The sequence below is a fragment of the Triturus cristatus genome, chromosome 10 (genome assembly GCF_964204655.1).
Source record: "Triturus cristatus chromosome 10, aTriCri1.1, whole genome shotgun sequence".
Taxonomy (NCBI): domain Eukaryota; kingdom Metazoa; phylum Chordata; class Amphibia; order Caudata; family Salamandridae; genus Triturus; species Triturus cristatus.
Window position 1 is genome coordinate 361,515,824 of NC_140593.1, and position 21,949 is coordinate 361,537,772.

Sequence of the window (21,949 nt, forward strand, 5' to 3'; positions counted from 1 at the left end):
GCATCGCTCTAGCCCCGGACGGAGCTACAGACTCGTACGAACTGTATTTTTCAAGTATTCTTGCAAAGTATACATTTTTAAGTACTGTATTGTGGATTTTTATTATTTTGGTCTTGTTTTGAGTATATAAAAATATATTTTTCTAAACTGGTGTGGTGTCCTTTTGTAGTGTTTTCACTGTATTGCTGTTGGTTATGTGCATATGCTTTACATACTGCCTCTGAAATAAGCCTGACTGCTTGTGCCAAGCTACCAAGGGGGCGAGCAGGGGTTATTTTAGGAGTGTAACTCCCTTACCATGACTAGGAAGAAGGGTTCTACTTGACAAAGGTGCAAACCACTGCCAACTAGAGACCCCCATGTCTAACACATACACAACCAATGCCGAATATTGAGACTCCATGGGCTCAGTGCAGGTGAAGCAGAGCACTATATGTAAAGTATTCACTCATTTGCAGCTTCATTGAGAGGCACGCAGGCGGCTGTGGAGTGTGCCCAATACTCTTGCAGCATCCGATGCACATGAGCCCCCTGGCGCCTCTCCCACCCAGAGCTCGCTTCCCCAGCTCATGGCTCTACTACGGAGCACCACAGAGCTCAGACACCAGTGGTGCTATACTCGCCACCGGAGCTGCACTCTGTCCGCCTTGCACAACTTTTCAGTGGCTGTGGCAGTGGGAGCGCAGCCTGTGGACACAAGCCTGCAGAGAGAGCCACAGCAACACTGAAGAGAGACTAGAGGTGGGGGCTGCCCAGAGCCCGCTCTGATGTTTACAGACCAGGCTGCCATCTTGGAAGGGAGCAAAGGCCGCGGAGCACAAGGAAGACTATCCTCCCATCTGGCACTGATCCCTCAGTCTTCGTGTGACATCATGTCACTGCAGAGGACCCCAGGTTACTTCCGTCATCTTCTTTCACATGAGAGGTCTGGATGCACTAACGTATAAGAGGAATCATTGTAGCAAGTGTGACTCGCTGAGCCTTATAAGTGCTGATTAATTATATCAACGGAGCAATGGAATGTATTAGTAATTCTGTGTTACAAGGGTAAAGCGGAATTAATAAATTCTTCCAATTCCGGCCTCGGAATTAAAAATTCCACCCACCCATAGCCAGCATGCATGTGTCACCAGCAGGATTAAGGAGGCCATGAGGCTCAACAGCCTCAGAGTCAGTCTCACTGAAATCCAGTATAGAGCCTGAAACATTGGTGTCATAGCCCAAATATTATGGCTTTCCGCTCGGGAAGATAGGCCTAAACTGCATTGTGCCCTGAACAGTTCCAATGAAAGGGAGCATCTGATAGGGAGTCAGATGTGACTTTGGCATGTTACTAAAGAACCCCAGCGAGTGCAGGAAGTCTACCGTTATCTGAAAGTGGAAGACGACTGCCTGGGGTGAACCAACCTTCAACAACCAATCATCGTGGGCAGTAGAAGACTGGAACCCCTGACCTCCGCAGATGTGCTGCAACCACCTCCATCACTTTGTGGAACACCCTAGGGGCACTGATAAGGCCAAAGGGGAGCACAGTAAATGGAAATTGCTCCTGGCCCACCATGAACTGCAAGTAACGCCTGTCGGCAGGCAGCACGGGATGTGGATATATACGTCCTGCGAGTACAAAGCTACAATCCAGTCTCCAGGGTCCAGGGCTGACAGGACTTGAGCTAGGGTTCGCATTTTGAACTTCTTCTTTTTCAGGAAGAAGTTAGGAAGGCCCAGGTCAAGAACAGGACAAAGGCCACCACACTTTTTAGGCACCAGAAATTAGCAGGAATAGGGACCGCTTGAGGGGGGCTACTCCATCCCATTTCTGGAAACCCATGCTACCCACCAAAGGCAGGCTCTTCTTGCCCCATCAGGAAGTGTCAACACTTTTGCCAAAGGAAGCCATCAAGAGATGCCAGCACCCTCTTGATGGCTTCCTTTGGCAAAAGTGTTGACACTTCCTGACGGGGCAAGAAGAGCCTGCCGTTGGTGGGTAGCATGGGTTTCCAGAAATGGGATGGAGTAGCCCCCCTCAAATATCTGTAAAATCCACTTGTTTGATGCTATTGACTGCCAGTGGTGCAGAGGATGGTGTATCTTACCTTCACTGAGTGCCTGTTATTGAGGCTGCAGCTGCCAGAGGGGTGGTGGAGTGGCCTGACTTCTGGCTGGTGGTCCCATGCGGCTTGTGGGAAGCGGGTCCATGGCCACAAAAAGGTTGGAAAGCCTGTTGGCCTTAGTGACTGGGCAGGAAAAGACACAGATAGTAGCCCCAACTGTAGCCACAGAAGGAATGAAAGGCAGAATGGGGTTGGCGAGGGTCATGGTTAGACCCAAGGACCTGGCTGATGCTCTGCTGTCCTTGAAGCACTCCAGCCCAGAGTCTACCTTCTTGTCACGGGAGCCATCAAAGGGCATGTCCATGAACGAGGCTTGGACATCCCCTGAAAAGCCAGTAGTTCTCATCTAGGCGTGACACTGCATCTCTCCCATCTGCAATGGCTTGTGACAGAATGGCTTGGGCCTCCTCCGAGACCATGAGCAGCACTTGCGCAACCGAACCCTACACCATGTGTGTGCATTGGCCCAAAAGGCATATGAAGTTCACCGACCGCAGACATAGGCACGCAGAAGGTAACATCCTATTTCCGCAGGCATCCAGCCATTTGGATTGTCTATCAGGTGGAGTAGTCGGGAAAGCACCGGGCTTAATCCCTGATGTGGAGACTTGGACCATTAAGCTCTCCAGGGTGGGATGCTGTGTGAAGAATCCTGGGTCTCCAGGAGCAGGACGATGGCGGCAGGCAATCGTCCTGGGCATAGGAACCCCTGCGCAGATCTTCGATCAGGCACGGAGGAGGACATCTGTCAGGGGTTCATTAAATGGGAGCAAAGGTTTGATGGTGGCAACTACTGGCTGAAGCACTTCCCGTCAAGACTTTTATCTTGACTGCCACAAAGGGCAGTGTAAGGTCCAGGACCTCAGCCATCCTTCTCACCACCATTGCTGAAGAGGCACCCTCCTCTGTAGCCACGGTAGGGGGAGGGACCAGGCCAGAGTCTGGTCACATGTCCAGACCACTGGCATCCATCAGTTCCTCATGCCAGTTGTCTTCCTCTTCAGCTAGAGGATTATGGTAATCATAAGTGTCCTCAGATCCCTCCCATTCGTCAGCCTCTCTGGGCCTATCAAAAGAAAAAGGCACTGGCTTCAACTCGGATGGCATGGTATCGGTCGGCATCGGACCTGGCGTTGGACAACTCAGGTCCAGATCTGTGTCGGAGTCGGGCATAACAATAATGCCTGTGCTGCCAATGGGTATCGGTAGTGACGGCACTGGAGTGTGCCCCGGGGAATGGCATGCAGGCAGCACCGCTCAGGATCCAGAACTGGATCCATGGGGCCCAATTGGCACCAAGAGCGAATCAGCCAATGGGAATCAACTGGGGGGCTGTCTCGCACCCATGGGGCCCAAATGCGCTCCAGAGGGGTCTGGCTGTCGAAATATGAGGTGCATGGCATTAGAGAACTCTTTGTGTCAGTTGGGGGTCAGTTCAGCTTCGGGTATCTCTGGCAGTTGCGGAGTAGACATGGCACAGGCTCCACGGTCATGAGAGGCCTAGAAATACAACACTCTGGCGCCTCGCCTGATGACTTTGATCGGTGCAGGGATGTTGAATAGCGCTTTGACTTCTTAAGATCTTTTGTGCCTGAGGGACTTACCCATCAACTTCAAGTGCCACGACAATCATCGGGAGTGGCTCTGCGAGAGATTCAGGGACCTTCCATGTGACCAGGATCATGAGAACTGCAAGGTCGTTTGACGATGGGCGGTGAGCAGCTTGATGGACCCTTTCTCAGTGTTTTGGGGTTCATGGAGCAGCAGTCCTTGCAGGTCTTAGAGATGTGGTCCCTCTCCAAGCACCAATGGCACAACAAATGTGGGACTGTCTAAGACATCTGACTGTGACAGGCACCACATGGTTTAAATACCGTTTGCTACTTAGGGGACATCCCTAACAAACCAGGGGAAAGTCTAAAAAAAAACCTTTACAAAAAGATGACAAAATTAGACTGGGGTATGTCTCTCTAGATCTGCACTGAATGGCGCAGAAAGAAAAGAATGGATGTCAGCGTGCTGGGATGGTGCCTATATTGGCACCACACACGTAATTTCCAGTGCCGACGAAGCGGAGCTGAACAATGCCACCTATCAGCGTGCAGGGGTAAACCTTAGGTATCTGTGGCTAGAAGTCTCTATCAGATAGGCAAGAAGCATTTCACAAAACAAAAAATCACTTATCCTGCCGATCACCTGGAGAATTTTGTATTGCTCAGTCTCAGTAATGCGGACTTGTGCTTAGCAAGATATCAAATGGATGTATTTGTTCTTACCTTAGAACAAAATGCTGAGGACATTGCAACAAGTGGACCTACGGCCAAGAGTACAAGTGTGAGCTGCCATCCCTTCACGAACCCGATTATTAATCCTGCTGCAAAGATTGCCAGATTCTGGAACAGATGGCCAACTTTGTCTCCAATTCCATCATTGATTTTATTGATGTCTCTGCAGAGATAGAGATATTGCATTGGGGAATGCACAAAGCCAATATTAAGTACATTGACAAATGATATTTTCAAATAAATAGGACCTAATACAGCTCCCTCACTCATTGAGGCGTGTGTTCAGTTCTCCAGATTTACTTGTATCAAACCAGCTAATATCTTGACTCAAAACTGCATGAAAAAAATGTCTCCGGATTTTCATTGTCTGTCTTGCTGCAGCGATCACCCAACATGAGATCTGAAGGTATGCAAACAGCAGGACCCCAGCTCCTATTCCAGTGTAGTAAAGGGCAAATCTGTGGTGATTGAGGAGAAAAGAGGAAAGTTTAGTGCTGTAAATACAGTAAGTACAGAGTACACAAAACTGTATGCAAAAGACATTTGTGAAAGACAAAGAAAGCATATTCATTTTAGGAAAAATGTCACTCGTTGAATGCATAAATGAATGCTATGCATGGCGATGGTATGCACTGAGAAAACTGCACCTATAAGCAAACTACGGCCAATTCAGTCATCATCACCATCTTCAAGTGTTCTAAACATATATACATACAATAGGTGAAGTTAGAACAATTGATAGTGTGGATTCCTGCTTGTATGGAAACCAAATGCAGCAACCTTTTAAAAACGTTTAAGTTAAGACAGTGTTTAATTTGAGTTTTCCTCTTATTCAAGGTGAGAATCCAAGATTTAAAAACAGTGAGGCCAAGAGGAATAAAAATATAAATGTCCTTTCCTATCATATGCTCGACTGTCTTTACATCAGCGCAACAAAAAGAAACATAATGGTTATTTGCACTGCCCACCTGAAGTTCATGCACCTGATTCAGGGCAGTGAGAGCTTCTGCTAATGTCACCAGTGAAGAGAGGCATGAATAGAAGGATTAATGCTATATCTCCATGAACCAGCAGGCTCGGATTGGCAAGGCGGGCAGTCGGACATGGGCCGATGGGCCTGTTGCAGAGGCCAGGTACTGGGACGTTTTTTAAACTTTTTTTGGGCGAACTAAGCAGTCCTATCAGGCAGGGCCATCCCTGTCTCCATTGCACGTGCCCAATGTAAAAGCCAATTATTGCAGCCTTTGCATACATATACTGAGCCTGACGCACCCCAGGCCGGCTCACTGTGAGAAGCAGAATGACAACCGGCTGCTCCTTCTGTCACAGCATGAGATGTCCCTGCCCCATGGCTCACCCAGGTGCGACAGAGGCCTCAAGGAGCTGCTGATGGGAAGCCAGTAGCACTTGCTTTGCAGAGGACTGGAGTAGGGAAGACTGGGAAGTTAGGGTAGTGGGGACTGGTTAGGGCCTGCCAGGGAGCGCCTCAGGTTATTTGTGTCCTTCTCGCCTCATGAAATGGAGGGGACATACATTAGTCTCTGTTGGTCTCCTCTTTTTCCTGCCAGAGGCCGACTTCACACTAGATAAAACTAAAAAAAATACGATTCTGGAATGCGGTCTACTTTTGGGGGAGGAGTGCCTGGACCTAATTGTGATCCCAATCTGACACTGTACTGGTCCAGCTTTTCGTCATCAATGGGTAAGTAAGGTATAATTCTCTTTTGTGAGGGCGCCTGGATGAAAACCCAGAGGGCCAATGGATGTGTTCCAAAACTGCAAAAATCTTCCACACTAACCTTTGCCTTCAATAACTTCTCCTACCTAACCAACTCATTTATGACATAAGATATTTGTAAAGCACACAGACACCCAGAAGGGTATTTTGCCGCCGAATAACTTTTTGTAAAAAAGGAACCTCCTGAGGCTTGAGCCGGGAGTAGAGCGGAAACGCTGCATTTTAAAATTGTAAATTGCTGTTGTGTGTTTTTAAAAGCATTTCGCTGCACTCACCCCTTTGAGCACCCAGCACTGCACAAACCCCTGGAGGTCAGCTGAACAATACGCTGCCACCGGAGAGTGTTTGTTTACCTCGCCGCCATTACGAGGACATAGGCCACGCCCACCGGATAGGCCACGCCCCCTCACTCGCGTCCTGATACAAAAGCGCGCTGAATTCTAGCGCTGCTCATTGTAAAAAAGGAACCTCCTGAGGCTTGAGCCGGGAGTAGAGCGGAAACGCTGCATTTTAAAATTGTAAATTGCTGTTGTGTGTTTTTAAAAGCATTTCGCTGCACTCACCCCTTTGAGCACCCAGCACTGCACAAACCCCTGGAGGTCAGCTGAACAATACGCTGCCACCGGAGAGTGTTTGTTACCTCGCCGCCATTACGAGGACATAGGCCACGCCCACCGGATAGGCCACGCCCCCTCACTCGCGTCCTGATCTGCCTCCTCTAAAAATGTGTCCATTCAGGAAGCGCAGCGGACGAGCGCAGCGGGCGCGACGAATGCGACGAATGCGCGCCGAAGGCGCGCATAAGGCAAGCTCGTCTGCGCTCGTCCGCGCCGAGTCCGGGCCAGGAGCCACACCCCTAACAACCCAGGCAAAAGAGACCATAGCCTACAGCCCAGACGCGCTTCACGACTTGAGACCCGTGGGACATGAATGTTTGAGGTATGGTCTTGACACCACACCCCTTCCAGCTACTTGTCCAAAATGTAGCGCGCCCCTCTCCATATGGCAGAAAAAAAACCCGAAGTATGAATACCGCATGCTCCTTTTAAACTGTAGATCCCTTCCCAAACACAAGGTGGAAATATCCCTCCTACTGGAGGAACGCAAGCCGGACGCACTGTTTCTCACGGAAACATGGTTAACGCCAGAATCCGACCCCGATGTGGTAGCCGCCCTCCCCTCTGGTTATCAAATCACTCGTCAAGACCGCCCAGACGGCAGAGGGGGAGGACTAGCAATCATATTCAAAGATCAATATCGCTGCAGACTCACCGTGGAAAACATTCCAGACTGTGAAAATTTAGCCTTCTCGCTGGAGTTTTCCCCCAATCACTGCCTCTCGGGCACCTTGATATACCGTCCACCCGGCCCCCCAAAACAATTTCATAACTGTCTACCAGCAACAGTGGCACCACGCATCTGCACTGCCGCCAACTTCACTGTGTTAGGCGACCTTAATTTACATTTTGATTCGCCATCAGACTCAACGGCCACTACCCTGGCCGACGACCTGGCCGCACTACAACTCACTCAACGAGTAAACACCTCAACCCATATGAAGGGACACCTCTTAGATCCAGTATTTAGCAACTGTGCGGAGCTCTCAACTGAATCCCCACTCCCCCTCCCCTGGACTGACCATTCTCTGGTGCCCTTCACCTGGTCCACTGAGAAATGCATTCCATCAACCCCCTCGACTAGATTTGCTAGATCGTGGGCACGGATACAAGTGGATGAATGGACAAACAAACTATTGGAAAAACTTCCCTCAAATAACGAAGATCCTTGTCTGGCAAACCAGGAGTACGAAAGTTGGATTCTGCACTCCCTTGAAACCATCCTCCCCCTTAAGAAATCCACGGCAAAACGATCCCACAAAACAGCACCATGGTATTCGGAAGCCCTCAGGAACAAAAAACGCCAATGCCGAAAAGCAGAAAGAAAATGGCGCTTAAATTACTCCATGGAGGACAAAACCCGATATCGGGAAGAAATAAAAGCATATAAAGAGGAGATAAAAACTGCCCAAACAGCATACTTCTCGAACAAGATCCTAGCCTCAAATTCTAAATCCAGGGAAATCTTCCAAACTCTGCAGAAACTGACAAAACCACCTCCCCCCAGTGTACACGAGGAGAAATCAGTCTCCCAATGCAACGACTTGGCAGAATTCTTCTCGGCCAAAGTAAATAAGATATACACTTCCTTCCCAATCAGTACTACCTCTCCGACAGCTCAGGATAACAACAGGGGGTCAGACCTTGAGCTAGCCTCCTCTTCCACACTTGACCATTTTCCCTGCATGGACCTGGAAATGGTTGAATCTATGGCTCGGAAAGTGAAATCTGGCTCTCCAACCGACCCGGCCCCTCCAGAGACAATGTTACTCGCATCTCAGACGGTTCTACCCATCATCAAGAATCTCGTGAATGCATCCATTGACTCTGCCATTGTTCCGCCTGCCTGGAAACGGGCAATGGTTCGAGCACTAATAAAAAAGCCAAATCTAGATCCATCGGACTTCGCCAACTACCGTCCGATCTCACTACTCCCCTGGGTGAGCAAAATTGCGGAGAAGTACATCAACCTCCAACTGGTTAGCTATCTGGAAAACAATCAGCTGTTGGACCCTACCCAGACAGGGTTCAGGCCTAAGCAAGCACGGAACAGAGTCCGCACTCCTTATGGTCGTCGAGGAGTCCAGGAAAATCCGTGATCAAGGAGGATCAGTGGCAGTGGTCCTCGTTGATCTTAGCACGGCGTTTGACACGGTCAGTCATAACACCTTACTGAACCGCATGTCAAACGTCGGCATCGTGGACAAGGCCTGGCTCTGGCTAAAATCTTTCCTAAGCAACAGGTCGTTCCAGGTGTTTGACGGACAAACAGTCTCCTCCAGCATACCCCTGAAGTGTGGAGTCCCCCAGGGCTCCTCTCTAAGCCCTGCGCTTTTTAATATCTATATGAGGCCACTGGCTGAGGTAGTTCGTCCGTATGGAGTTAAGATCATATCCTATGCGGACGACACACAGCTGGTGGTCTCCCTAGCGCAGGAAGCCCAACATCCTCTGTCAGGGGGTCTAACCAAATGCCTGGAGGAGGTGAAGTCCTGGATGACCCTGTCATCGCTAAAGCTCAATGGGGACAAAACGGAGCTTATGCTCCTGGGCCCGGCTGACCCGACCCTCTTCAAGTCATTATGGCCCACCTGTCTAGGCCCCCCCCCGGTTCCGAAGGATAACATCAAAAGCCTGGGGGTATGGCTGGACAGGAATCTCTCTCTTAACACTCAGGCCACAAAGCTTTCCGCCACCTGCTTTGGACTTCTCCGGACTTTGAAGAAGGTTCTCCCCCTGCTCCCAATGGAGGCAAAACAAACAGCCATACAGGGCATAATACAGTCACGTCTGGACTCGAACAACGCCCTTTACCTGGGAGCCCCAGAGTACACATTGAACAGACTGCAGCTGGTACAGAACTGCGCGGCCCGTACCTTACTGCAAATTCCCCGCAGAACCTCAGTTAGGGAGGCACTGACCAGCCTTCATTGGCTACCAGTACGAAAAAGAGTCTCTTTCAAAGCAATGTGTACTGCCCACCAGGCCTTCTGGGACTCGGGCCCCAAAATCATGCGTAGCCTAGTCAGCCAATATCATCCAGGCAGAGACCTACGCTCTAGTCAGGCTTTCATGGCAACGGTCCCCAGAATTAAAAGGACTAGAGCTGGCGGAAGAATGTTCACCTTCAACGCCTCAAAAATCTGGAACTCCCTTCCCCTTCACCTGAGATCTAACCCCAACCTCGCCTCCTTCCGTAAACAACTAAAAACACATCTGTTCAAATCTCGGTAACAATTCAGCCCCTCCCCCCTCCTCCCAGTTCTGTTATCCTCACTACACCCCCCATCTGGTTCCTCTAGCGCTTGGACGCCCCAGGGCAGCAACCGCGCTGTATAAATCCATTTTCATTTTCATTTTCATTCATTCATAACAGATGTTTATTACTTCAAAGAGGACTGGCAAGTAGCTTTCTTGTTTTGAACAATTGAATATTTTAATTAATTATTTGCTTTAGCTTTCTTGTTTTAAATATTTGTGATGTGATGTATTCCACAAAGTATGCTTAAATCACCCATCAAAGAAATTTTCTTTGCAGGGTACCCGTGCTTGTATGGCTAGCCTTAATGCTACAGTGATAAAAGGAGTGAATCAAAAATGTAAACAAATTAAACATTGTACAGAATCACAGAAAGAGGTCAAATTATTCTTGGAAAATAACATGTACGTTGTATGTAGTTGAAACACAAAAACACCGACTAGTGGATGTTTGCAAAATTCTTATTTTATATGTTTTGAGGCTTTTCAAGGTATATACAAAAATTTGAGAGGCTGTCAAGTGAATAAATTTACAGGTGTCATGTAATAAAGTGACTTAAGGTGCTCAGTGATGGTGGTGCAGTGGATATCATATATACAACGTGATAATATATACAGTTTAACAAGAAAAATAACTACAAGGTGGTCAGGATGAGGGAGAACAATGTCTCTGGTGGGCTGCACTTTCGCTTGCTAATTTGAGCCAAGAGACTTGTGAATAGCTGAACCATATGTATTCGTCGACGTTTTGACCCAGATAATGCACTATTCAAAGGTCATAGTGGGTCTTTTTCAGGACAAGAGGGTGGAGTATGACAGCCAGCAAGCGTCAGCGAAGTAACTCAAGAGCAGAATCTTTGATTTGAAGTCAACGAAGTTACTCAAGAGCCAAGATCCTGGAGGCCATCGCCGACACTAAAGTGACGCTGCACCAAGACATTAGTACGGTGGCGGTGGGACTGGGCCTGCTGCGAGCTGAACATGGCAAACTCTCTGATAGGATGAAAAATGTGGAGTCGTCACTGGAGGAGATCACTCCTGCACAGAAGGCCCTAGCTGCGAAAGTGGAAGACCTCTCTGATAGAATGGTGGTGATGGAGCATAGGGCGGAGGACGCGGAAGGGCGTTATCGCCGCAATAATGTGCGGGTAGTGGGGTTGCTGGAGGGAAGTGAGGGGCAGGACATGATATCCTACCTGGAGAAATGGTTGAAGGAAGTGGTAGCGCCGGAGGGCCTTTCGCAGTTCTACACACTGGAAAGGGCTCACTGTGTGCCCAACAGACCACCAGTGCCGGGGAGACCACCAAGATCAGTAGTGGCCAGACTCCTCCATTTCTGTGATCGATACCTCCTACTTCAGAAAGCACGTACTGATGGGCCGTACACGGTTGAGAACTGCTAGGTGACCCTGTTGCCAGATTACACTTTGGAAGTGCAGCGACGGCGTGCCTCGTTTTTGGAGGTCAAGCGTATGCTGCGAGAGGAGGGCATATCATATTCCCTGCTTTTCCCGGCTAGGTTGTTGATCGCCTTAGATGGGAAAACATATTTTTGCGACGAACCCACAGCAGCCTGGGAATGAGTGGAATCCTACAGAACGGAGGACACACTAAGTCTACCCCCCAACAATCTGGCTATTCTATGCAGGCCTCTGGGAAAAGGTCACGGAGAAGGCAGCGCCAAAGGTTCACCAAGAAGCCTCGCCCATCACGCACAGCAGCAGAAAGAGCGAAGGCACTACAAGCTGTGACGGAGATAGCGTGGAGTGGTACCTCGACACATGAGAGAGGGTCGAACTCGCACCATGACACTGGTAGTTCCGGCTCAGACACCTCGCAGAGTGTACTCAAGAACGTACCAGCTGTTACGCCACAGACAGAGGACACATTCTTTGGCTGAGCTATTGAGTATTTGTCCTCCTGTTTTCTCCCCCCCCCCTGGCTTTGGTCCTCTTCTCTCTTCTTCCTACTGGCTGGATCTCCCCGCTTTTGCTTGTCCCCTGCTTTTCATCATTCTTTTTGCCTTTAGGGCCCTGGGTACTGAGATCACATACTACGGCGATTAGCCCTATACGGCATGTATATTACCTCTTTTACTGGAGGGGGCGGAGGGTCAGGAGCGGGGGGGGCTCCTGGACTCGGGGGGAACCAGACTTTTTGGCTGTTTCGCCATACGGACCATAGTGCCAAACAACTAGCCACTAACAAGTTCGGGTCACGCTCCCTGGTAGGTCCTTCGGTGGTTCCTAGGACATAGTTTTTTTGTCATAGGATTGTACTATGCACTGTCTTTGCGAATTTCGGCAGGTGACCATTGTCAGTCAGCTCACTGGTGTGGGAGTTCTTGTTTTGGGTTTATTATTTACTACCAGGAGGGCAATGACGACTTTCGGAGTTGTGAACATGGGTGGGAATCAGGGCATGTACTATAACATTGTCAGATGGCGCCGCCAGTAGTCAGAGCAGGCGAGTTTAAGCTCCTCACTTGGAACATACGAGGTATGGGGTCACCTGCTAAACGATATGCCATTTTTAATTACATACGCCGCAGAGGGGTACATGTGGTGTTGGTACAGGAGACCCACCTCACGGAAACAGAAGCGGGAAGGCTGAAGCGTAGATGGAGTGGGAAGCTTTATGCAACTGCTCACTCTGCTTTCGCGAAAGGGGTGCTGGTGTGGATTCGCCCAGGTGTTCCCTTCCAACTTACTCGGAAATGGATAGACGCGGAAGGAAGGTTTGTTATTCTACTTGGGAAACTGGCTGATAGGAGATAACGATAGGCAATGTGTACGCCCCCAACAGAGATCAGATCCCTTTCCTAGAGAAGCGGTCTGGGATTTTGCAGGAGTGGACAATAACACCCTAATTCTGTGAGGTGATTTTAATGGTGTGTATAATATTGACTGTGATAGGTCTACTCCCCCACTGCGTGGTACACTTGCATCCAGTACAGCACAGGGTCTCAGACGGTGGGCGGAAGGTTGTGGATTGGTGGACATATGGTGACTTCAGCATGATCGGCAGAGAGTTAACTCCCACCTGTATTCTCTTCACACACGATTAGACATGTTCTTTTGTTCCACCACACTTACTCACCTGCTTTCAGGGACTGAATATTTGGGACGAGCCATATCCGATCACAGTCCCCTGCTTATGAAGTTTACCCCTACCCCCGAAAGGAATCCCATCCCTTCTTGGAGATTGGATTCTAATTTGTTAGATGATGAGGGGTTCAAACAGATATTAGCGGCTGCACTGGTTACCTATTTCTCTAGCAATGACAGCACAACTAGCTCTCCATTAGTGGAATGGGAAGCGTTCAAGGTGGTCACTAGGGGACAATGTCTGGGGCAAATGGTGGGTCTCCGACGTGAAATTACTGGGGAGCTGGAGCACATAGAGCTACAACAACAAGAGCTGGACGGGGAGCTGGTGGCAGGTTTAGCGGTGCAGGATGAGATAGCGGAACTTAGGAGTTGCTACAATAAAGCCTGGGACAGGCCACAGATCCTAGGCTTAAATAATTACAGGATGCGTCAACACGGGGAAGGGGCAGAGCTGGAAGAGTGCTGTCTTGGCTGGTTAGACCTGAGACAGGAGGGACACCCATCTCGAGCAATACAGATCTTGGGGGGCAGGTGCTCTATTCTCCAAGCGCAATCAACGAAGAGTTTCGGAGGTACTATGCCACCCTCTAAGAGCAGCCACGAGCGGTGCCGCTGGAGAGGATAAGGGCATACCTTGACATGATACGATTGCCGGGGTTGGAAGCATGTATCGGGGACTCCCTGGCACTGTCAATCACAGTTGGGAAATTAGAGCGGCAACAAAAGGTATGGCATGGGGGAAAACACCGGGACCGGATGGCCTACCAGCGGACCTTTACCTGACATTTGTGGACATCGTGGCCCCCCACTTAGAGCGTCTATATGTGGCCTCAGGGATGCTATGACACTTCCGTCCACTATTAGAGAGGCACTAGTAATCCCTTTGCTTAAAACTCAGACAGCACACCCCAGAGTGACGGGTTTCCGTCCTTTGTCCATGTTAAATACGGACTTTATAATGTTAAGCAAGGCGTTGGCTAGCAGGCTCCGGCCGCATGTGCAGCGCTTGATACATGCCGATCAGAATGGTGTTATACCCACATGCTCCAACTCTAATAACTTGCAACGACTGTATAATGTCATGTTCCATCCCGACACTAGGAATTATCCAGATGCAGTTGTAATGTCGATTGACTTTGAGAAGGCTTTCGACTCCCTGAGTTGGGATTTTCTATTAACAACTATGGATAGGATGGCGATGGGTGCGGGTTGGGCAAATTGGGTACGTCTATTGTATGAAGTTCCGAAGGTGCTTGTCCGCACCGGCGCCATGATATCTGCACCTTACAGTATATACAGGGGAACTCAGCAGGGGTGCTCACTATCGCCACTGCTATTCGCCTTGGCCATGGAGCCATTGGCTGAACGCATGCAGCAGGAGGGAGAGCGGATAGGGATCAGACTAGATGAGACTACTCACATCATCTCGCTCTATGCTGATGATGTTCTGATTTATCTGAGAGACAGGCCTGAGGGGATTCCCAGGATCTTACGAATACTGGAGGAGTTTGCTGAGCTTTCGGGCTTGCGAATGAATAAGGGGAAGACGCATGTCTTCCCGCTATGCCCCGACTTGTCGCGACCATTGACTCTCCGGATGGAATTTAATTGGTCTCCGGAGCTATTTAAGTATCTGGGGCTCAAGATTTACCACACTCAGACTGATCTGCTAGAAGGAAATCTTGGAGGGGCCTTGCAGAGCCTTCGGCAAAACGTGGCCTTCTGGCGCACGCTGCGGCTGCCTGTGATGGCCAGGGTGGCGCTGTCAAAGATGGTGATATTACTCCGTCTCCTATATTATTTTGTTAACTTACCTGTAATTATACCACGCAGCTGGTTTAAGCAGTTGGATTCGATCGTTAGAGACCTAGTCTGGGACGGGGGCCGTAACAGAGTGTCGGTACAAACACTGCACCTCCCGCCGATGGGCGGGGGCCTGGGAGCCACTGATTTTGAAGCATATTTTTTGGCGAGTCAATTGCAGTGGATGGCTAGATGGTTGGATGGGAGAGGGTTAGACACGCTCTCGCCTACTCCCCGCTCCGTGATTGGGACACTCTTGCCTAGACTGCTTGACAGAAACAGGAAGATCAAGCCTATGGGGGTATTGCTCTCCGTATCCATAGCATGTTGGGACAGAACTACGAAAAGGTCGGGAAGCATGAAACTTTATTCCCCGTGCATCCCCCTCATGGGTCTACCGCAGGCAGGAGGGGGTTCACCCCTCCCGTAGCGACGGCTAGCGGGAAGGATGGATGCAGGGGTCCAGAAAATCGGGGACTGCTTTGTGGACGGGGAATTGCTACCACTGATGGACTTCTTGGATTATCACGAGCGACCGGCGGGGAAATTTTTGAACTACCATAAAACTCGGGGTGCCATGATTGAACTGTGGGGGAGGGAGACGAAGGAACCCGCCACACATTCGGTCTTATACGTGTTGGTGACACTGGGCTCCGCTGGACCCTTAATGAAATGGCTTTATCAGGCATTTCTGGAAATATCAAGCCATCCATTGACCCGATTGAGAGAGAGATGGGAAGATATGCTTACTACCCAACTCTCTGATAAAGACTGGGGAAGAGCGTTGGGAAGTCCCAAGAAGGTGTCCCGGAACGCGCCCTTTAAGTACTTACAATTCAACTGGCTTCTTAGAACATACCTCATGCCGCACAGGTTACGGATAGGTTTCGGGAGGGGGGGGGCAGGCTTGTCCTCGTTGTGCTCAGTTTGACGCTGACTGGAATCACATGATCTGGGCCTGCCCGCTGGTCCAGGAGTACTGGACGAAAGTGGGGGACCTGATTTACAAGGTAGTGTCCCTGGGATTGAGGTGCTTACCCGCGGCTTGTCTACTGGGCCTTTTTGTGAGACCTAAGGCCAAACGGCTGCGGCACCGATTCGCGGACTTGGCCTTGCTTTTGACTAAGCGGCGAATAGCCCTTAGATGGAAAAAGCCACAGGCCCCCTTGGTGACTAAATGGGAAGATGATGTATCCTTCTGGGCTAGGGCCGAGGAGCGAGCCTTGATCAAAGAAGACAAGGTAACTAAACGGCGTAAACCGTTAGCGGAACCCTGGGCGGATATAGTTAAAGCATGGGAAGCCCGTAATGAGCCGCCCCCAACCTCAGAGTCAGATGTAAGTGACCTGGAGGCCAGCAGTTAGATGGCTACCTACCTGGCCACGAGCATTGACCATCATTATTTCGGAGTACTGCGCTGACCCGACCTATTAATATATAAGGGTGTCATTTGAGTCACAGCAACGGAGGGAGTAGGGGGGGGACTTCCCGCTATCTAGTCTGCCCAGCCCATGGTCGAGCACACTTATTGATCCTGGCCTTTAGTTCACATATTGCCTGTCGCATACGTCCCCTGGTAGATGTTTTTTATTAAGTTTAGTGTTTTTTGTTACACATAAGATGGGTCACGTACTGAGGACTATTTCTCTGAATCTGAGATGCATCAGACAATATATGGCAATTATTTTACAGAGATGTGAGGGAGCCTAAACTGTAAGGCTTGTCCCTCAGAGGGGCGGGCCACTTCCTTCATGAAACTCACTTGGATTCCTTTGCATCTCCAAAGCTCAATATGTTTTGATCTCCTTCTTGTATTTTTTTCCTTTCTGTCTGTATTTGTTCGAATTGTGGAAGTTGCTTCTTTTTGTTATGGATATTTGTAAGATGTATTTTTAGGATTATGTCTGTTCACCCTCACAGGCGATTTAAGTTGCTGATAACTGAAGCACTGATGTCCACTGACGAAACGGTTGAGTTATCTGTAGCTATAGTACGAATGACAGTATACAGTGGATAGAAATGTAAAGATTGTTGACTATTGATTTAGAATTTTTCTTAAATGCCAATAAAAATGATATTTCAAAAAAAGAATAAGTAGCATAGAGTGTGGAGAGCCTGGAAAGCTGCATCTGGATCGACCGAGGGCCGGGAAGGCCTTAAATAGCATAATAGAGTGGAAATAGGCAACCTAATGGTCTATCTAATGGTGGGGACTAATGAATGTAAGCAAAAAAAGTGCATGCTCTGTTGAAAAGACAAACCACACTAAAATGAAAATGACGAATGTGAAATCGGGAAAACCCAAATACAAAAGTGCCACACAGAAAAACAAGAAGCTATTAGGGAAAATAATGAAATGTAAATTTTCCTGAAAAGAAATTCACGTTCAGAAAAAAGTGTGTTATTAAATAGACAGTAGTGTTGAAAGATTAACTTGCGATTAAACCAAAACACAAATATGTAATACGCTTAAAAACACAACCGCAGAACATCGAATATGGCAAAATATTATCATCATCATCAAAAAATCTTTATTTCGGTCACTATGGACCATAAAAGAGACCAACATGCATAAAATGGTATAACACTTAAAAGAATAAAAGAGGTGGTTGCTAAAACCATTACACATCAATAAAAGCATTGCATACTTCACAAATGGTATCCTTGGGCATAATTAATCGTTTTCGAATGAACCACATTGAAGTTAAAAATTTTGCAACAGCAAAAACAATAGGTGCGGAGAGATCGGACTTTAAGATTCTATATGCAGGGTAGTATTTCCTAAAGCCTAAGTTCCTAAGGAGAGGGACAAGCCAATGACTCCTGGGATTATTGTAAGCAGGGCAGAAGAACATAATGTGCAGCTCATCTTCTCTCCAAAGAGGGCATACATGACAATTAGGTGTAGTGTGCTTGTTAGACCAATGTTCAGTGTATGCCCTCAGGGGGAGAGACCCATATCGCCATTGCAAATATAACTTCTTTGTCATTGATGGTCCTACATCATCAAAAACTAGTTCCAGGTGATAATGATCTTTGATGTGGAGGAAGTGTTTAGATAAGGATTCTTGGCGTAAGGGCTCAATTAAGGCCCGCAGCTTGTACTCGTAATATGCCTTTGCTAGAGATCTACGAGAGATAGCAGCGCAGGCAATTACTGGGTCGGACCACATTTCACGTTTCCCCATCATTTCAAGAGAGTGCTTTATATATTTAAGCCAAGGTATTTGAACAGCTTTGGGGAGGCGCAGGATATCTACAAGTTCTGCTCTATAGCTAGATAGATCCTGCGAACTCCATAATCTGCGCCAGAAGGTTAGTGGCTTGAGTCCTAACTCCACTGTGATTGGCCTTAGGCCAAGGTCAAGTCTTAGAGGGAGGAGTGGGGTGCTAGCTGGTAAAGCAGCCAATTGTCTGATAAAGTTGTTCTCAGTAATCAGAAGTTTGTTACTTGCTGCATGCCCCCATATCTCACCTCCGTAAGTTACTGCCGCTCTAGCCTGGGTTTTGTAAATATGGAGGGGGGGCCAAAGGGTTTATAGGAAGACCTGGATACCATCCTGTGTATACCGCCCGTTAGCTGGGCTAGTTTTAAATTCGCCTTAATCATGTGCGAGTCCCAAGTCATGGTTTGGTTAAGGGTTACCCCCAGATATTCAAAAGTGGAGACCCGTTCCAATCTAACGGTCCCCAGGATAGGGTTTGGGCGGGATGAGAGGGGTGGGTTGAAGACCATAAACTTGGTTTTACTTGCGTTGATTTCCAGTCCATGCCCCTCGCAGAAGTCCATAAACCCATCCAACACACGCTGCAGACCCATGGGGGATTTGGACAGCAGCAGGGTGTCATCAGCAAACATGATTGCCGGGACCCTGCTGCCGTTCAGCTTCGGTGCATCGGTATTGCTTAAGCCTGTCAGGAAGCTTATAACCCCGTTCACAAAGAGGCAGAACAGGGTCGGAGCGAGCACACAACCCTGTCTCACCCCTGTGTCCACGGGGAAACTTTCAGAGAGGGCTCCCCCTCTGCCGCAACGAACCTTGGCGAAATTGCCCTGATGCAGTCTCATCAGCATTGATAGAATGTCAGCCGGGACACCTATGGTATTTAAAACGGTCCATAATTTGTCCCTAGGTACCAAATCAAATGCCGCTCGTAGGTCCACGAAGACCGTATACAGAGTGCCACCTTCAATTAATGCGGTCTTCCAATATAAAAGATTAAATCGGAAGATCTGATCTGTCGTTGACACGCCCTCTCTAAACCCAGCTTGGTACGGGCTCAATATTTCACGCTCCGCAATCCAGGCCTGGAGACGGTTTAGTATTAATCTACCAAACAATTTTTGGGGAACATCGATTAGACTAATTGGTCTATAATTGGAGGGGAGCAGAGGGCATCCCTTTTTAAATATTGGGACGATTTCTGCGCCCAACCATGTGCTTGGAATCTCCATACCGGCCAAGATGGAGTTAAATAGGGTCAGTAAGTATGGTGCCCAAACTACAGGTTCGTGTTTGAATAGATCACCAGGTAAACCGTCTAGACCGGGCGCCTTTCCTGATGCAAGCCTAGCTATTGCCTCTTGAACCTCAATTAGCGTGAATGGGAGGCCCTTTGACTCTACCGGAATAGAAATAATTGAATCAGATCTGGGAGCTTCGGGGGCGAAGTATAGTGATTTAAAGTGATTTTGCCAGACAGTGGCTGCGATGTTCGGCTCAATTGCACAAGTTTGGCCTTCAGTTCCAGTATTTACAAGGGACCAAAATGTACGTGAGTCACCTCGTGCGAGGATGGTTTTAAGTTTCTCCCATTTATCGTGCTCCCATTCTTTTTTGGCGTGAGCAATCAGATGTTTATAGGCAGTTCTCCTTGCCCTAATACCTTCGATCCCCTTCCCCTCCTTCAATGCATCCACAAGATCGGATTTAGCCTTGCGGCAAGTGGAATTGTACCAGGAAGGACAAGAAGGGCGTTTTTTGGTCCCCTGTGCTGTTAGAAGAAAAGTGTTGGATAGTGCGAGGATTAAATCTTCGTGTAACGTACCCCGCACTTTCAAAGATTCAGCAGAACAGCAATCTTCTGTAATTGCGAGTGCTTTTGTGAGTACTGGGATAGCCTTAGCATAAAGCCTGGGTAGATTGTCAGATTTGGAGACGAATCTCTCCCATCTCACTCTGCGTCTATTGCTTGAGAGGACTAGGGCCGTGTGGGTTGGCAGCCTCTGATCACTCTGGGGCTCAAGGAAAGGGAGATTGTATTCCAGTTCAAGAGCATCGTGGTCACTATCCGTCCTAGGAAGGACGCGGAAGTCCGTAATAAGGGACCACGATGCTAGAGGGACAAGAATGTAATCCAATCTTGATGTCCTTCCACTTCTATTATACGTGGGTTTTGGTGGAATATCGGATTTTATCCGGCCATTACAGGCCCGGACGGCAAATTTTAGAGTTAAAGTTGTAATTTGGACAGCCAAAGGTGTCCATGATCTTGGGCCTGGAGCCTTCAATGGTGGAATAGACCAGATTGCATCCTCCTCGTCGGCCAACGCATCCAGAGAACCGTGGAGTGGCTCAAAGTGGCAGTTTAAATCTCCACCTATAATAAAAGGAATGCCGGTGGGAATTTGGCTCAGGACATCTTCGAGTTCTTCGATGGTGCGGGATTCCTGACCCATTTTAACTGGACGGGAGTAAACATTAATCAGGAAGAGTTTGTTTGATTTAGGCCATTCCAATAATACGACGAGGATGTCCTCCTTAGTGAGAGAGGCCGCACTGCAACCAAGATCAACTGCCACCCAAGTTGCAAGACCACCCGAGGGGCGTCCCATTCCTCGCCATTTCGCCTGTGAAAAGAATGTGGCAAATCCTGTATATTCCACCTCTTCACGTGCCCAAGTTTCTTGGAACATACATATGTCTCTGCTACTTACATATGAGTTCCATTCAGGGCAGTACAGCTTACTAGATAAACCCGCCAGGTTCCATGATAATAGTTTTAATTGCGGAGTGTGAATACTAGCTTTGGGTTCGTTCGGTGGGCAAACCCTACGTAGTTGATGCACCGTGAATGTACTGAAGTGAGGACTAGTGACATGGGGAGTCACCACCTCGCTAACTAAGTCAGTGTTAGAAGGAGATCGATTGACTTTATCATTAGAGGTATCGACATTCACCAAGCAAGCTTCCTGGTCCGGGGGTGGAGTACCACTGTACACTCTACTACCCATTCTAAACTGTCAATCGACATTGTCAAGGCTACTATATCTGTTCTGAATGGGAAGATAGTCAGGATAGAATGTTCTGGTCAGGCGTGGGATTGCCCTTTCCCTGTATCCCCACCTACTGCCTCTTCTCTGTACTAGTTCCCACCCACCCTCTGTCTGGTCTGGCAATGTGGGCGGATAAAAGAAGGCTAGGGGTAAAGCTTGGATTGAGGTTCCTCTGTCCCGGTAAGGCCAATTTAATAAATAAGAGAAAATCATGGGGTCCCTAAAATTGACAAGGACACAGTCGCCATCGATAGATTTCACTGTTCCTCCAAGCCACGGAGCTCGTCTAACCATCAGTACTTCGCTTCTAATTCCCTCCGGGAGCGGTCTATTGATGGAAAGCCAGTTAATAACTTTGTTCTTAAGGGCTTCCACCGACTCAGGTTTAGATTCTTTTAATTGGGGGATACCTGCCAAAATGATTATGTATGGGCTAGCCTCGGGTGGGAGGTTGATTATGTTTTGCTTACTGCTTGCGCCATTAATTGAACCCTCCCTACTGGTCGCGGTCGTCTTCTCCCTTGGGCTTTTGTTATGTGCTTGGCCCAAGGGCTGCAAGTTGGATTGTGGAGCAGAGGGTTGGGGTTCCATTAAATCAATGAGGGGGCTCAATTTTTTACCTGGGGGGGGTGGTTTTGTCATCTCACTGCTGGACCCTTCGTCTGGTAGTTTGCTCAGTTTGAGGCGAGCAGCTGACAAGGAGTCCAATTCCATTGCAATATTCTGGAGGGAGGTTTCGATCTTACCTAG

General features: G+C 48.6%; 1 protein-coding gene across 4 annotated transcripts in view; it reads right to left on the bottom strand.

The window, feature by feature from the left end:
- Nucleotides 1–21,949, bottom strand: part of LOC146789441 (ATP-binding cassette sub-family B member 5-like) — a 1,226,636-nt gene that overhangs the window by 488,944 nt on the left and 715,743 nt on the right. For all 4 annotated transcript variants that reach the window (XM_085631579.1, XM_085631577.1, XM_085631580.1 and 1 more), the window contains 2 exons: nt 4,663–4,854; nt 4,388–4,559 (listed from right to left, as the gene is read on the bottom strand). In XM_085631579.1, coding sequence (XP_085487705.1) covers nt 4,388–4,559; nt 4,663–4,854 — 364 coding nt within the window. The remainder of the gene's footprint in view (nt 1–4,387; nt 4,560–4,662; nt 4,855–21,949) is intronic.